The 17390-nt window shown below is 34.5% G+C and overlaps 1 protein-coding gene across 3 annotated transcripts in view; it reads left to right on the top strand.

Moving 5' to 3' along the window:
- ANKRD13C (ankyrin repeat domain 13C) overlaps positions 1–17390 on the top strand; it is an 82615-nt gene that overhangs the window by 24655 nt on the left and 40570 nt on the right. For all 3 annotated transcript variants that reach the window (XM_087865996.1, XM_087865995.1, XM_045802026.2), the window contains 3 exons: positions 8906–9010; positions 13443–13528; positions 14678–14723. In XM_087865996.1, coding sequence (XP_087722122.1) covers positions 8906–9010; positions 13443–13528; positions 14678–14723 — 237 coding nt within the window. The remainder of the gene's footprint in view (positions 1–8905; positions 9011–13442; positions 13529–14677; positions 14724–17390) is intronic.

Raw genomic sequence — 17390 nt, 5'->3', positions numbered from 1 at the left:
CCAACAATACCTGTTGTTTCCTGTGTCGTTAATTTTAGCCATTCTGACAGGTGTGAGGCCATATCTCATTGTAGTTTTGATTTGTATCTCCCTGATGGTGAGTGATGTTGAGCATCTTTTCATGTGTCTGTTGGCCATCTGGATGTCGTCTTTGGAAAAATGTCTACTCACGAATTTTGCCCATTTGTTATCTGGCTTGTTTTTTGGCTGTTGAATTTTATACATTCTTTATATATTTTGGATACTAACCCTTTATCAGATATGTAATTGGCAAATATCTTCTCCCCTTCCAGAGATTGCCTTTGAGTTTTGTGGATTGTTTCCTTTGCTTTATAAAAGCTTTTTATCTTGAAGTCCCAATAGTTCATGTTTTGCTTTTGTTTGCCTTGCCTCAGGAGACGTATCTAGAAAGAAGTTTCTAGCCTATGTTAAGGAGGTTGCTGCCTGTGTTCTCCTCTAGGATGTTGATGGTTTCAGGTCTCACATTTAGGTCTTTCATCCATTTTGAATTTATTTTTGTATATGGTGTAAGAAGGTGGTCCAGTTTCATTCTTCTGCATGTTGCTGTCCAGTTTTCCCAACACCATTTGTTGAAAGGACTATCTTTTTTTTCATTGGATATTCTTTCCTGCTTTGTTGAAGATTAGTTGATCATATAGTTGTGGGTCTATTTCTGGGTTTTATATTCGGTTCCATCTGTGTGTCTGTTTTTGTGTTAGTACCATATTATCTTGATCACTGCAGCTTTGCAATATAACTTGAAGTCCAGAATTTTGATGCTTCAGCTTTGCTTTTCTTTTTCAGTGTTGTTTTGGCTATGTGGGGTCTTCTGTGGCTCCATACAGATTTTAGGATTGTTTGTTCTAGCTCTATGAAAAATGCTATTGATATTTTGATAGGGATTGCATTAAATGTGTAGATTGCTTTGGGTGGTATAGATATTTTAACAATATGTGTTCTTCCCATCCATGAACGTGGAATGTCTTTCTATTTCTTTATTTCATCTTCAATTTCTTTCATAAGTGTTTTACAGTATTCAAAGTATAGATCTTTTACCTCTTTGGTAGGTTTATTCCTATATTGTATGGTTTTTGGTGCATTGATAAATGGGATTGATGCCTTGATTTCTCTTTTTGTTGCTTCATTATTGGTGTATAGAAATGCAACAGATTTCTGTACATTGAATTTGTATCCTAGGCTTTACTGAGTTCATATAGCAGTTCTAGCAGTTTTTTGGTGGAGTCTTTTGGGTTTTCTACGTAGAGTATCATGTCATCTGTGAATAGTGAAAGTTTGACTTCTTCTTGCTGATTTTGGATGCCTTTTATTTCTTTTTGTTGTCTGATTGCTGAGGCTAAGACTTCCAGTACTATGTTAAATAACAGTGGTGAGAGTGGATATCCCTGTCTTGTTCTGACAGTAGAGGGAAAGCTTTCAGTTTTTCCCCATTGAGGATAATTGGCTGTGGTTTTCCATATATGGCCTTTATCATGTTGAGGTATGTTCCCTCTATCCCTACTTTGTTGAGGGTTTTCATCATGAATGGATGTTGTACTTTGTCAGATGTCTTTTCTGCATCTATTGAGAGGATCATATGGTTCTTATCCTTTCTTTTATTAATGTGGTGTAGCACATTGAATGATTTGTAAATATTAAACCACCCTTGCAGCCTAGGAATAAATCCCACTTGATCATGGTGAATGATTCTTTTAATGTACTATTGGATTTGATTTACTAGTATTTTGTTGAGAATTTTTGCTTCCATGTTCATCAGGGATATTGGCCTGTAGTTCTCTTTTTTAATGGAATCTTTATCTGGTTTTGGAATTGGGCTAATGCTGGCCTCATAGAATGAGTTTGGGAGTTTTCCTTCCATTTCTGTTTTTGGAATAGTTTGAGAAGAATAGGTATTAACTCTTCTTTAATTGTTTGGTAGAACTCCCCTGGGAAGCCATCTGGTCCTGGACTTTGGTTTGTTGGGAGACTTTTGATTACTGATTCAATTTCTTTGCTGGTTATTGGTCTGTTCAAGTTTTCTGTTTCTCATTGCTTTCGTTTTGGTAGTTTATGTTTCTCGGAATTTATTTCTTCCAGATTGTCTGATTTGTTGGCATATAATTTTTCATAATATTCTATTATAATTGCTTGCATTTCTGTGGTGTTGTTATTTCTCCTTTCTCATTCGTGATTTTATTTATTTGGATCCTTTCTCTTTTCTTTTTGATAAGTCTGGCTAGGAGTTTATCAATTTTATTAATTTTTTCAAAGAACCGGCTCCTGGTTTCATTGATCTGTTCTGCTTTTTTAGTTTCTGTATCATTTTTCCACTCTAATCATTATTATTTCCCTTCCTCTGATGGCTCTAGGCTTTGTTTGTTGTTCTTTTTCTAGCTCCTTTAGGTATAAGGTTAGGTTGTTTATTTGAGGTTTTTCTTGCCTCTTGAGGTAGGCCTGTATTGCTATGTACTTCCCTCTTATGACTGCTTTTGCTGTGTTCCAAATGTTTTGGACTATTGTGTTTTCATTTTTATTTGTTCCCTTGTGTTTCTTTTATTTCTCCTTTAATTTTCTGATTGACCCATTCATTCTGTAGTACCATATTCTTTAACCTCCATGTATTTGTGGTCTTTCCAAATTTTTACTTGTGGTTGACGTGAAGTTTCATAGCGTTGTGGTCAGAAAAGATGAATGGTATGATCTCAGTCTTTTCTTATTGATTGAGGCCTGATTTGTGACCTGGTGTGTGATCTCTTCTGGAGAATGTCCCATGTACACTTGAAAAGAACATAATATTTTGCTACTTTAGAATGAAATTTTCTGAATATATCTGTTGTCTATCTGGTCCAGTGTGCCATTCAAAGCCAGTGTTTCCTTGTTGATTTTCTGCTTAGATGATCTGTCCATTGATGTAAGTGGAGTGTTAAAGTCCCCTACTATTATTATATTATTATCAGTGAATTCTTTTATGTTTGTTATTGTTTTATATATTTGGGTGCTCCTACGTTAGTGGCATAAATATTTACAATTGTTAGGTCTTCTTGTTGGATAGTCCCCTTTATTATGATAGAGTGCCCTTCTTCATCTCTTGTTATAGTCTTTGGTTTAAAATCTAGTTTGTCTGATTTAAGTATGGCTACTCTGGCTTTCTTTTGATATCCATTTACATGACAAATGTTTCTCTATCCTCCCACTTTCAATCTGCAGGTGTCTTTGGTCCAAAATGAGTCTCTTGCATGCAGCATATAGATGGATCTTGTTTTTTTATCCATTCCAACACCCTGTGTCTTTTGATCGGAGCATTTAGTCCAATTACATTCAGATAATTATTGGTACATATTAGTGCCATTTTATTACTTGTTTTGTCATTGTTCCTAGAGATTTTCTCTGTTCCTTTCTAGTCTTTGTCATTTTGGTCTTTCCTTCCCACTCGAAGAGTCCCCTGTAATATTTTTTGCAGGGCTGGTTTAGTGTTCACAAAGTTCTTTAGCTTTTGTTCATCTAGGGAACTCTTTATCTCTCCTATTCTGAATGATAACCTTGCTGGATAGAGTATTTTTCATTGCAGATTTTTCCCATTCAGCCTGTTAAATATATCATGCCCTTGGCTTCTGGCTTCTCAAGTTTCTGTGGATAGATCTGTTGCTAATTTATGGGTCTTCCCTTGTAAGTTAAGGACTTCTTTGTCTTTTAGGATTTTTTCTTTATCACTGTATTTTGCAAATTTAACTATAATTTGTCTTGGTGTTGGCCTGCTTTTGTTGATTTTGATAGGAGTTCTCTGTGCCTCCTGGATTTGGATATCTGTTTTTTTCCACAGGTTAGAGAAGTTTTCAGCTATTATTTCCTCAAATAAACCGTCTGCTCCCCTTTCTCTCTCTTCTTCTTCTGAGACTCCTGTGATAACAAGTGTTATTACATTTAGTGGAGTCATTGAGTTCCCTAAGTCTGCTCTCGTGTTCCATTGCTCTTTCTTTTTTTTCAGCTTTATTATTTTTCATAATTCTTTTTTTTTAAGATTTTATTTATTTATTTGAGAGAGAGTGAGCAAGAGAGAGCACAAGCCAGGGAAGGGGCAGAGGGAGAGGGGAAGCAGGCTCCCCACTGAGCAGGGAGCCCCATGTGGGACTTAATCCCAGGACCCTGGGCTCATGACCTGAGCTGAAGGTGGACACTTAACCAACTGAGCTACCCAGGCGCCCAATTTTCCATAATTCTGTCTTCTATTTCACTTATTCATTACTCTGCTTCTTCCATCCTTGTCATTACTTTTGAATCTCAGATATTGGTTTTTCTTTTCTGGCCAATTGTTTTTTAGTTCTTTTATTTCTTTGGTAAGGGTCTTCCTGATGTTTTCTATGAGTTTTTCTCAAGACTGGAGAGTATTCTTATGATTGTTGCTTTAAATTCTGTATCAGGCCTATTACTTACTTGTTTTGATTAGATCTCTGGCTGTGACCTTTTCTTGTTTTTTCTTTTGGGATGAATTCCTCCATCTTGGCGTTTTGTATAGGTCTCTGTCTTCTCTGTGTTAGAAAATCCTGTTATGTTTCCTGCTCCCGTGAGTAATGGCTTTATGAAGGAGAGGTCATATAATGTCCAGGGTCTGGCCCTTCAGGAAGTGCCTCTGGTGTGTGCTGCCTGCACTCTGCTGCTGTGTTTTCTCTGCCCTTTCTCTCAGGTCAGTCCTCTACAGAGGCTCTCCTTGCCTGCCGTGGACAGTGTTTGGACCTTGGCCAGAGTGTGGTGAGTTTTAACTAGGTATGCTCTGGTCTGCTTGTTAAATGAGACCTGATGCTATTTCCACTAGAGTTGAAGCTTTGCAGAACTCTATGGTCAGTAGATGTGGCATATGTGGGGGTTTGTGCTGGTCTTCTGGGGGGAGGGGCTTGCTATGCTGGTCATTAGGCACACTTGCCTGAGAGAAGCAGCACCAGCAGAGCGTGGCAGGGCAGGACCTGGTGTAAGTAGGTTAAACAGCCAGTGTTGGCACTGTGCTGTTTACTGAAGTTGGTTTCTTTTGAGGGGCGGGGAGGGAAATGGCTCCAGCCAACTCCTTTGTCCCTGGAGAGGGGAGTCCTTGCCTGCTGCTCTCAGGGAAGCCTTGCAGAAAAGCGAATAATTTCCCCTCATGTGTCCGAGCCGTTTTTGGGATCCCTGTTTTCACATTGCCTGTCTTCAGGTTGCTTGCCTGCCTGGAGCAGGGCTATGCACTTAGGGCTTTATTACAACCAAGCCCGCTGACTTTTAAGATTGTTTGTATATTTATTTATTTGTTTATTTATTTATTTAGAAAGCACGCGCAGAGGGAAAGGGAGAAGTAGAGAATCTCAAGCAAACTCTCTCTGAGTGCAAACCTGATGCAGGGCTCAGTCTCAGGACCCGGAGATCATGACCTAAGCTGAAACCACAAGTTGGATATTTAACCAACTGAACCACCCAGGTGCCCCCATGCCTGCTTACTTTTAAAACTTCAACCTTTAGGGACCCAGTGTGGCGGGAACCTGTGCTAGTTTTCTGGGTAAGGGTTTTGCTGCCTTGGGACTGACACAGGTTTCACCCAGAAGGGCAGTGGTGCCAGCATGCAGGGGCATGGTATTTGGAACAAAGCAGGCTAAATAGCCGGTGTCCAGTGTCCGGGTTCGCCGCCCTCAGCAGGTGCCTCTGCACTTATGCTGAGGGGCGGGGGAAATGAAATGGTGCCCGCGGGCTCCTTTGTCCATGGAGAGACAATGCTGTCACAGATGCATTCCAGGAAGAGTGAACAGACTCCCTCCATGTACCCTAGGTGGTCCTCAGATTGTGCTGTCTTCCCAGGGGTTGCTTGCCTGCCTTCTCTCCAGCAGTAGGGCAGTACCCTCAGGTCACTATGGCTGCCAAGGCCAGAGACCTCCAAAACTCCTGTCTTTGAACCCTGCTGGTTGCAAAACCTCATGAGAATCAGCCCCTCTCATTTTCGCAGTCAATGACTTTGGGGAAGTGTTCTCCTTGTGCTTATCCCTGTGTGCTCCACTCTCTCGCCTTTCTCTGTAACCAGGGCTTTCTCCCCTCCCCAGCACCCACAGTCCTTTTCTCTCTCAAACCACTTCACTGCACTTTCCACCTTCCTTGATGTGGCCTTTTTTCTCCCCCTAGTTGTGGAGTTTGTTCTGTCAGTCCTCAGGTTGAATTCTTGGGTATTCAGAATGATTTGATGATCACAACGAACATTTTAATACTCTCTACCTAGGTTCAATAGTTAACATTTTATCATATTTGCTTTGTTTTTCTCTTAGTGTTACATATATTATTTTTGCTGTATCATTTGAAAGTTCGATGTAGACATGACATTTTACCACCAAATACTTTAGCATGAATCTCTAAGAATAAGGACATTCTCTTTCATAACCACAATATCATTATCACACTTTTTTAAAAAAGATTTTATTTACTTATTTGACAGAGAGAGAGAGGGAGGGAGAGAGCACAAACGGGGAGCAGCAGGCAGAGGGAGAGGGAGAAGCAGGCTCCCTGCTAAGCAGAGAACCCAACATGGGGGACTCTGGGATCATGACCTGAACTGAAGGCAGATGCTTAACTGACTGAGCCACCCAAGTGCCCCTACCATTATCACACTTAAGAAAATTAATAATATTATAATCTCTAATATCTAATCCATATTTTAATTTTTCCAGTTGTTCCAAAAATTTCTTCTATATGTGCTTTATATTGAATCAAGAGCCAATTAAGATTTACTCATTGCATTTGGTGGTTATGTTACTTTATTTTAATCTAGAAAAGTTTGCCTGCTTTTTCTTCTTCCTTTCTACTTCACTTTTTGAATAGTGTGCCCAATCAATTTGTAGAATGTCTCCCATCTCAAATTTGCCTAATTATTTTCTTATGATATAATTTAACTTGTTTCTTATCTTGTGTATTTTCTGCAAATTGAAAATTAGGTATCAAGGCTTGATTTGATTCAAGTTAAATATTTCTAGAAAGAATACTGCATAGGTGATGTTGTGAACTTTATGTCACATCACATTAGAAACATATAATGTCAAGCTATGCCACTATTAATGCCACCATGTTTGGTCACTTGTTTAAGCTGATGATCTCCAGATATCTTCACTGGAAAGGAGCGTTTTTCTCTTTATAATTTGTAAGTGATCTTGGGATAATACTTTGGTATCATGTGAATGTCCTATTTTCCAGCACTGTAGCATTTTACATAGTGGCTTTAGCATTCATTGAGGACATTTGCCTAAATCAGTTATTACTTTGGTGTTGTAATACACTGATTTTCAAATTCTACCATTTCTTCTACGTTTATTAGCTGGCATTTTTCTGTAATTGATTGTTTTTAGTTTAATGTGTTATAACTAATCATTATTCTTTTTAATGTGCAGTTTCCCAAATTTGAACAGTACCTGAGCATTCAGCCTGGTTCATATGTCCTTTTGATATGACACTATTCTTTAAAAATGGCTGTATATTACTCTAGTGGTATAGATGCATCCTATCAGTCAGTCAGTCCCCCATGATGGATATTCATTTAGTTTCCAGTATATTTGCCATTATAAACTGCTAGAATATACATTCTTGTACATATATTCTCTCTTTTTCTCTCTCTCTCTCTCTCTCTTTTTTGGGGGGGGGAGGGAGAGAAGGTGGGGGAAGGGCAGAGGGAGAGAGAATCTTAAGCAGACCACACTAGCACAGAGCCCGATGTGGGGCTTGATCTCATGAAATCAAGAGTCGGATGCTTAACTGACTGAGCTACCTAGGAGCCCCTCTTGTACCTATGTTCTTGTATACTGCTGTAGACTTTCTTAAGTACCTTTGTGAAATTTCTCTATTTATTTTATTTTATTTAAATAAAACTTAGTATAGTTATTCCTAGTGCTATATGTTGGTATAGTTATTCCTTTTATAACTAGGAATCACATTCTTCTTCCACTTGTGCTTAACTACATGACATTGTCATTACACCGTTATTTCCTTCAAAGCACTTACCATTATCTGACTTTTTTTTTTTACTTATTAGTTTACTTATTTTCTTCTAACACAGGATGTAAGCTCTCTGATAGCAAGACCTTATCTTTCTTCTCACTGCTTTTATCAAGGACTTAGTGCTTAGAAAAAGCATATTTGCTGAATGACTGATTGAATGAATGAAGTATTCATTTAGGAAATTTACTAATGGATAGCCATCCTAAATTTCCATGAGCCTCAGTTTTGAATTTTTTGCCTATTAATATACCTTTTATTTCTAATTTTTAAGAAGAGTATCTTCAACCTATAGAAGGGTCTATACCTTAGACTTCTTTTGATTACTAAAAAGACTTTCCAGATTTGTCCTTGGAATCATAAACAGATTTTTTCCTCTTTTGACTGTTTCCCTGAAGTAAAATAATTATAACATTTGAAAAATAAGGGTTTATGGAAACATTACTGGTCCTTTTGGAAAGCCCCCTTTTTTTTTTTAACTGAAATAAATTAGGAACTTTTCACTTGACATTACATACGTACAGATCCTCTTTTGAGTTTTATTAGTGGAATTTTGATGTAAATTACTCTTGGGGATCCTGGGTTATCTTTTAGACTATGGAAATATTCTCAAAATACTCTTAGGGATAATTATTAAGGAACATAGTACTTCCTTGGAGAGATACAATTTATTTTTAAGTAATAGAATGGATACTTCTTGAATCTAAGGATCTGAAATAACCTTGTTTAGATATATAGGGCTTTTAAAATTATTTTTCTTTATGGTACAGTGTTTATATTATAGATCTATTTATATTACATTGTATACATTTATACATACAAATGTATATATACATTTCTTTAATTTCTAAATAATTTTTATATTTAGAGATTCTAAAAATTGCATGATGTTTGATATTATTACCGCTTTATGTTTCAGAATGTGCCCATTTACTTTTGGCTCACAATGCTCCAGTAAAGGTGAAAAATGCTCAGGGATGGAGCCCGCTGGCGGAAGCTATCAGCTATGGAGATAGACAGATGAGTAAGCAATATAAATTATTGTTTTTGATATAAACTCTCAAAATATGAAGTTGATGCATTTGATGTAATTTTCATTTAGTGTAATTTTCCATAGTATGAAATGTTTGTCATTATTTATAAACTTATATGTGAATTATTCATGACTTAGGAACTTGGATATCAGGTAGTACACAAAAAGAACTGAGGAATCATGTTTAAAAGTATATTGTTTATTATTTTTTTCTTTTACAGTATTCTGCTCTACTGATATTCTTCCATTGTTTTACTTATTTAATACGAAGGATTTTTAAAAGCACTGAGACCTGATTGTCCTTTCTGGCACCTACTTACTTATATGGAACATTAACTGCAACTGAAAGTAATCACAGTGTGTTATAACAGTTATCTTTTTGCTTTAATTGGTGGGAATAGGCTTTGCTGAAAGCGAGAAGCAAGTGTCTTTGTTTTAGTTTTTGAGAATTTCAAAAAGTCACATGTTTTCTCACAGTATACAAAGTGTTCAGTTACTCTATCTTCTCCTATTCCTAAGTTTTCTTTTTTTTTTCCAACTTCATATACAGATTTTATTTTTGTCAAGCACATCTCAATAGTTGAAAATTTTATAAAATTTAAATCTGGATGAACGAGAATATTGTCTTTCTGGTAATATCTTTTTACAATTTGAGGTTGAAAATAATATAAATCTCTACTTGTGGAAGAAACAATAAAAAATTGGGCAGTTTTATTAAAGAAGTGCATTAAGATCGAACGCTCTTAGGCTGTTATGTCGATTTAGTTCTGTTTGATGCCACGTTTTGGGCTCTTATGTGTAAGCTTTATATGTAATCCATGTATTACATCTTTGTGGACTTTCTGCACATTTTGATGGTGAAGCTTTTGATGGTGAAGTTATATTTGGGCTTAGGATTTAATGAGATAAAATTGTGATGATGTAACAGTTATATGAGTATATATATTTGTTATTCATTGACAATTGTCCTTTCTGGGCAAAATCAAGAGACTCTTACGAGAGTAAGAAACGATACTAATCCTAGAATTATGTCAGGGAAAAGACCAAAAAATGTACAGATCTAGCATACTGAGAATAAAGTAAAATTTGCAGCAACCAGTCTAAAGGAACTTTCTCTGATGTTTCTAACCCATTAACAGAATGGAGAGGAAACCAGATGGACTCCTGGGTTTCTGACTTACACTGAGACTTATGTGGCTTTCACATAACTTTTATTTAGAGTCAGTGAATATTTACTGAGTTCTGACTATAAGGCATGTATATATAGTAAGATGTGGAGAATGAACACATGGTCTCTGCCCTTTAGGAGCTTATAACCTATTGAGAAGTCCAAGAAACAGTTTTCTTGGAAAATCAGTTACCGGATTTTAATGTAAAAGATTGAGGCCCATAGTAGTTGAGATCTGCTTTTAAAGTGATTTTCTTCTGTAGAGTGATGTCTTAGATACACGTTCTGAATAGTATTCCATTGCCAATCATTGTATATACATAATTATTCAGGGCTTTCAAAAATTATTTCCCATCACATGAAATGGAAATATTTAACTGCTAACTTAAAGAATAGTAAATTTAACAACTCTTAAGCTGCATATTTAGAAATATATGGATGTGGGGCGCCTGGGTGACTCAGTCATTAAGTGTCTGGCTTCGGCTCAGGGTGTGATCCCAGAGTCCTGGGATCAAGCCCCGCATCGGGCTCCCTGCTCCGCTGGGAGCCTGCTTCTTCCTCTCCCACTCCCCCTGCTTGTGTTCCCTCTCTCGCTGGCTGTCTCTCTTTCTGTCAAATAAATAAATAAAATCTTAAAAAAAAAAGAAATATATGGATGTATTTACAATAGTATTAAATGGGTCTGTACTTTGAAATTGTTATAAATACTATGATTTAAGTTTTTAATTACTTAGCTTGTGTTACATTAAAAATTTCTAGGCATAGAAGATTACATTATTTGAAAAATCAGAGCTAATCTAATATAATTATTACTGAAATATTATCTTGTTAACAAAATATAATCTGATATTATAAATTACTAGCAAAAGCTGTGACCTGTTTCTTTTTTGGTCTGATTTTTGCTGATGTTTTTGTGCTACAGAACAGCTAGATGATATGATATTTTTTGGAGACTATCTAGAATTATTTCACTTGGGAGGGGGTGCCTGGTTGGCTTAGTCGGAAGTGCATGTAGCTCTTGATCTCAGGGTCGTGAGTTTGAGCCCCAAGTTGTGTGTAGAGATTACTAAAAAAACTTAAAGAACTATTTCACTTTAGAGTTAATAAAATTTCAAGATTATGTTGCTTTTCTTCCTTATGGTGGTTACGTGGTGAACAGTGATCAGCCCAGGTCAGTATCAGAGAGATATCAGTCTGGAATTTAATTAATTTGATGTTAGATTTGTTGAGTTTGAGTTATCTATGGTATGTCCATAGAACTATCTAAATAAGAAGTGTGAAATAATTTCTGGAGCATAAAAGGAAGTGGAGGGCAGACGATACAGATCTGAATGATTCTTGGAGCAGGAGGGCATAGTTCCAAAGGCTTTAGGCACAACCAACTGAATACTTTAAAAGTGCTTTGTATGGGAAAAGAAGGAAAGAGAAAGTTAAATAAGTTGTGGTTTATTGGAGTTCTTCATTTGAGTCTTTGTATGAATTCTGATACCATCCAAGTCCTCTAAAGGTAATTTTATCCTTATTATCAGTCATTAATGTGATTCTTACAATATGGGAGTACAAATCCTGATCCCACAAAAACATATTGCTAATTTTGTATAATTGCATTCTGAATGTTTGGTTCTGTTTCCATAAGAAAGTTTGAGTTGATGTTGTTTTTTAATGTAATGTAAATTTCTTTGTCACTATCTTTTTAATAATGTTTGGCCATTTTAATGTAATTGTTAATTTACTGCATGTGTTCAGTCAGTTTCAGTATATTTACCTGGTGAAAAATATAGGACTTCTGCTTTACATTAAGATATCTTTTCTATTTATGAATTGACTTCTTTCCATTCCTTACATTCACAGAGGTTTGTTTGAGTTTGAAGGCAAGAAAGATTTATTAAAATACTTGAGCTTATAGTGGAGAAGAACTATAAAAAGAATCCTACTACATTTGGGTAATGTAGCTTTGATATTAAAGTTAAATTATAACAAACATGAAGTTAGCCAGATTCATATAAATTTGAATCTGGAAGGAACTTTAATGATTATCCAGGTCATTGGTTCTCAGACTATTTGGATTTCACAGACCAGAAAAAAATTGTATTTGAGGATTGATGTGGAGTAGCTAACGTTTCATTTTAGCATGTAAAAACTTTAAAAAAGGATAATTACTTTCTTCTACGATCACCATTTCATTAAAAAAAAAGACATTTTGAAACCAAAAATACCAGAAAGAATAGTCCTTAAATTGAAAAAAGTATATAATTCATAAATTTAAAAAAACCAACTACTCCAGCCTGGTTCCCAATTTTTTCATTTTACTGCATATCACTGGGAACTTGAACAGTTGGGCACTGAAATATAGACTAGTATTTGGAAACTACTGACCTAGGTCACAAAGCTAGTTGTAGGACAGTATGATGAGATGAGGTCCCACACCTTGACTTCTAGGTCTCATCTCAGCCTCTTCTGTTGTTCCAAAAGACCATGAGTGATTTAAATTTGCTCTTTGATTTTTGACTTTTTAAAATACAGTGGGGTGATGGTTAAAACTGTGGTTCAAAGTAAGAATAGATTCCACTGTTTTTCAGATTATTTTCTGGGCTTTTCCTAATTTGAGCATTGTACACAAAACAAATCTGGTCTAAGCTTTCACTGCCATCTTCTTTTCTTCTTTCCTTTTTGTTTTCTTTTTATCTTTTGCTTCTGTATTCCACATAAGGCTTTAAGTAGGTTGTAAGAATGCATATTGTAAAATAGTAAAAATAATAGTATTTTAATGTATATGAATATATATATATATATATATATATATATATATATATGAAAAATATGTCAGGACTAGGAGGAAGTCAGCATGTAGTGATGTACATATTTTTCCCCCAGTGCATATTTTCTATCTTCTTATCTTTTGTTAGGCTTATTTCATTTAAGTCTAATATTTTCCCTTATTTCAGTTGCATCATCTGACTGAGACTGGGTAATCTAAATACTCACTGATAATTAAAAACTAGGAAAACTAGTGTGAATATAAGTTCATGTTGAGGTATCTCTTCTCAATTTTCCTTGGGGTTCATAACAGTTTTATTAAACTTATTGACTTATTTATAATGTCTGTATATATGTCTTTGTATAATAAACTAGTGGTGTTTTCTAACATGGCGAAAAAGTTTTTTGTATAAATTTTTTTTAATTGAGCTATAATTGACAATTTAGCATGGTGAAATTCATTTTAAATTAAAAACAATTTTTTAATTTAAACTTTAGTTACGGCTCTTTTAAGGAAGCTTAAGCAGCAATCCAGGGAAAGTGTTGAAGAAAAACGACCTCGATTATTAAAAGCCCTAAAAGAGGTAGGCTATATCTCTTTACTGATCTTGCACCTAAAGAGTAATTAAAGTATACTTTTAAGCATTTTTTAAATGCAGTCTTAATCGCTTGATTATTAAGAGTCAAGAAATGGTAAAAATCCTGTTTGAATTAAGCAATGATGATAAAACAAAATACCCTGATTATAATGGATAAATTTCATCCTATGGAAGCACTGTTTACTTTGAACTAGGAAAGTAGATAAAGAATTACTGTTTTCAACTAATTAGATAAGAACTCTAAGAAAAAAGGAGGTAGATCATAATTAATGGCAGTAATTTTCCTTTGTACTTTGGTTTAGAAGATTCCCTAAGAGCTGAAGCCACTATCTGCTCCAGGAACAGCATTTTCTCTATATAGCAAAACTCTTTTTGTCTATCCTACATCATGATGGTAAGAGCTGGGTGTGCTGGCACAGAAAGGAAGAGAGCTTTGTTCTCTTTTATTTTTGTCCACTGTATTTTTGATATCTGAAAGAACTGTGGGAGATAGACCCATCATGTTAACTGTGTCTCCTCTGAAGTATGCTTTTTTTGGTTTTATATCTCTAGAGATAAATTTGTTTAGAATATTTGATCACAGTAGTTTCCTTAACAGTTATAGGCTTTGCTGTCTAGCTTCTAATTTGTGAAATACAAAGTTTCATCTCGTAAACTTGTGTTAACAGTTTGTAGAAAAAGTTTCTATTTCAGAGTGTCATTTTCTTAGTTCATTATGAGGCTGCACAAATAGTCATTTTGGAAGTCATATTTTATAACACATCTAAAGTTATTAGCTAGTTTTACAGTTATTGTTATTTTGGTTATGGCTGAGAAATGGACTATTTATTGATACCAATTTAAATGCCTGTCAGTTTCAGATATGTTTCAATGTAGTTAAGATATTCTTGTAAAATCTGTAGTTGGTGCATATTTTCCTTTGTAGATAAATATAATAATGTGTGCTACTGTAACATTTTAAGTAATTTAACCATATTTTTTTCCTCCAGTTCCAAAAATTGAAACTACTTTCTATTCCTGTCTATAGACCGTTAGCGATAAAAGATTTTTTTTAAAAAAAAGCAAAATATTCAATAGATACAAGAGCTGTTAAACTAAGGTGCATTTAGTAATTATTTGTATTTTGTTTCTTAGCTAGGTGACTTTTATCTGGAACTTCACTGGGATTTTCAAAGCTGGGGTAAGAGTGTGCTATGTTTTACTGTAAAATATGTACACATGCAGAAATGCAAGTTAGAAAAAGTTATTATATAGAAATGTTAACAAATTTGATACTTACCCTAAGGAAAATTAAATATTTTTTATCACATTGAATGTAATGTTAATAAAGCCCTGTAGTAATACTTAATTATCCCAACCTAATTAGTAACTTCCAAAAGTTTTATTTTTAAGATTGAAAATTATTTTTTTTAACAAAATGAAGGTTTGAATATTGTAATAAATATAAGGAATTCTCAAAGGGAAGAGAATAATTATAAGATTATTAGATTACTGAATTTAAGGAGGTTTGAAATATAGTACTTAGATCCCTGGATGAGAAGAATTCAGTTAACGTTATTTGATTTTGTATATTTTGTCATCTTTCAATCATTTTTGCCACTTTTATTGTATACTTTCCAGCTGCTTTCTTAGCATAGTGTTTGGTTGCACACTGTTTCAATTATTTATAAAACCTTAATCCCTAGATATTTTGTAATAATTTAATGATTTATCTTGGCTAGGTAAGTTTCCCTCCTCCCTATTTTAAACCTCAGTCCATTTAGGGAGAAAACCTTCATGTCTAAATAGGCCTTTGATCCTAGTGACCTTTACTAATGAAGCAACTACTAAAACAACTAAATTTGGGTTTTTTTTTTTTAAGATTTAAAAACAATGTAATCTGTATATAGGTTTGGATATAATGAGCTTACATGTGTTTTTAAAGCATTTGAATTAGTTTCTGTGATATAAAGATATTTGAATGCTCAGTGATATTTATCCCCAAAATAATCATCAAACTAATCAGATATTGACAACTATAAAAATCACTGTTACTGTTCATGTGAATGCTTTCAAACGCTTTTCAAAGATTATACAAGTGTATGTGTGCATGTATATACACAAATACATATATGTGTATATATCTTCAGAATTATTTTTTAATGGGATCATACCATTATATCATTATGCAATTTGCCATTTTTACATAATGTATCATAGGCATCTTTCCATATTTTTTCATGAGGAAGTACTTTAACAAGTACATAATAATGTATAGCATGAATGATTAAGATTTTTGTAGTGTGTTTAATCTCTAAATGTAAAGTTTTGATTTCTAATGTAATCCGTTCTTTCCAACATTGTTAGAACTCTAGCTTGTTAGGTCAATTTTGGTTCCATCAAAATCACACATGATTTTGTTACTCTGTAGGCCTACCTTGCCTTTATGCTTTATATATCATTCAGAGTCCCGCTGTTTTAGAACACTGAGAGAAAAAGAGGTTTGTAGTAGCTTTGTAAAATAAAAGAACTCCAAGTCAGATTGGTGTAAAGCCTGAATACTATTTTTTTTTACCCATTTTTTTTTTCCATCTGTAAAAACCCCAGGACTGCTTGGTAATCTTATATTCAAGGTAGTCCCTTGAGTATATTGGCTCTTTAACTGATTCTCAATAAATTGTTAGTGGTTTAAATTCTGAAATAGTCCATTTATCTTCCTGAGCAAATGTTTTAGAATATTTTAAAAGTAACATTTCAATTATATGAAGAGACAGAAATGGAAGTAATCACTGCTGAAATTGTACATATATCTATAGTTATAAACGTTATAGATGTTGCATAATCAAATTCATGACATAACTACTGCGGTATTTGTTGAAAGTATTGCTTCTTTGGGAACTTGACTTTGATGCAAAAAAGTCAGCACATCTGTTTCATTGTTGATTAAGGATTTTACTGATTTCATGTCAAGACTACTAGCACCTGATGGTTAGATGTCATGTGTAATTCTAAAAACTTAGCTCATTGGCTAGATTTAATTTAGACACTTTGGACTTAAAAAATGCAGGATAATCCCTATTGTTAGATTTGATTAGTAAGCTTTTTTCTAGAGTTTAGGCATGTTTCTTTCTTTCCCTAATATTGGGGCACCTGGCTGGCTCAGTTGGTAGAACATACAACTCTTGATCTCAGGGTTGTGAGTTCAAGCTCCATGTTGGGCATGGAGCTACTTAAAAAAAAAAAAGAATGAAAAAGGAACAACTTATAAATTCCCTTTGCAAACATAAAATGCTAAATAAACGTGACACTTTGATTTTTATTAAGAAAAACCCTGATATTAAAACATAAAAGGGCAATCCAGAAATAAGGGGAAGTTAGGAAATACTGAGATCCAGGATTAGGTTTAATTAGAGGTAGTGGAGCATGAAAAGGATAATTCAGTCTTTCTCATAGTGTTATATTTAGTGTGTGGCTGAAAATAGCCTCAGACTTGGTTAATAGCAAGTAAACCAAACTATTCCAGCTTGGGTTTTTAGATATAGAAAAGCTTTAAATTGGAATTAGAAGTACTGGCTCCTATCTGATGTGGCAAATTACATGTCTTTCCTGAGCCTCAGTGTCTTCATTTTTAAATGGCGGATAATAACTGCCCCAGATATTGCAAACTTTCGTTTTGGTGTGGATAAATGAAACTATGTTTTGAAGGAAGCCCTTTATATACTTACTGTAAAAGCATTAAATAATTTATACTATTATAATAATCGTGACTTCAGATTTAGCTTTGTGTATATAGCACATTTAAACAGAAAAACTAATAGTTTTTAAAGTTTCTTTATCTCATAATCTACAGAATATCCATTCTGTATAT

This window comes from Ursus americanus, chromosome 12 (genome assembly GCF_024610735.1).
Source record: "Ursus americanus isolate L20-20 chromosome 12, mUrsAme1.1.p, whole genome shotgun sequence".
Taxonomy (NCBI): Eukaryota; Metazoa; Chordata; class Mammalia; order Carnivora; family Ursidae; genus Ursus; species Ursus americanus.
This window is presented reverse-complemented; position numbering and strand designations above follow the sequence as displayed.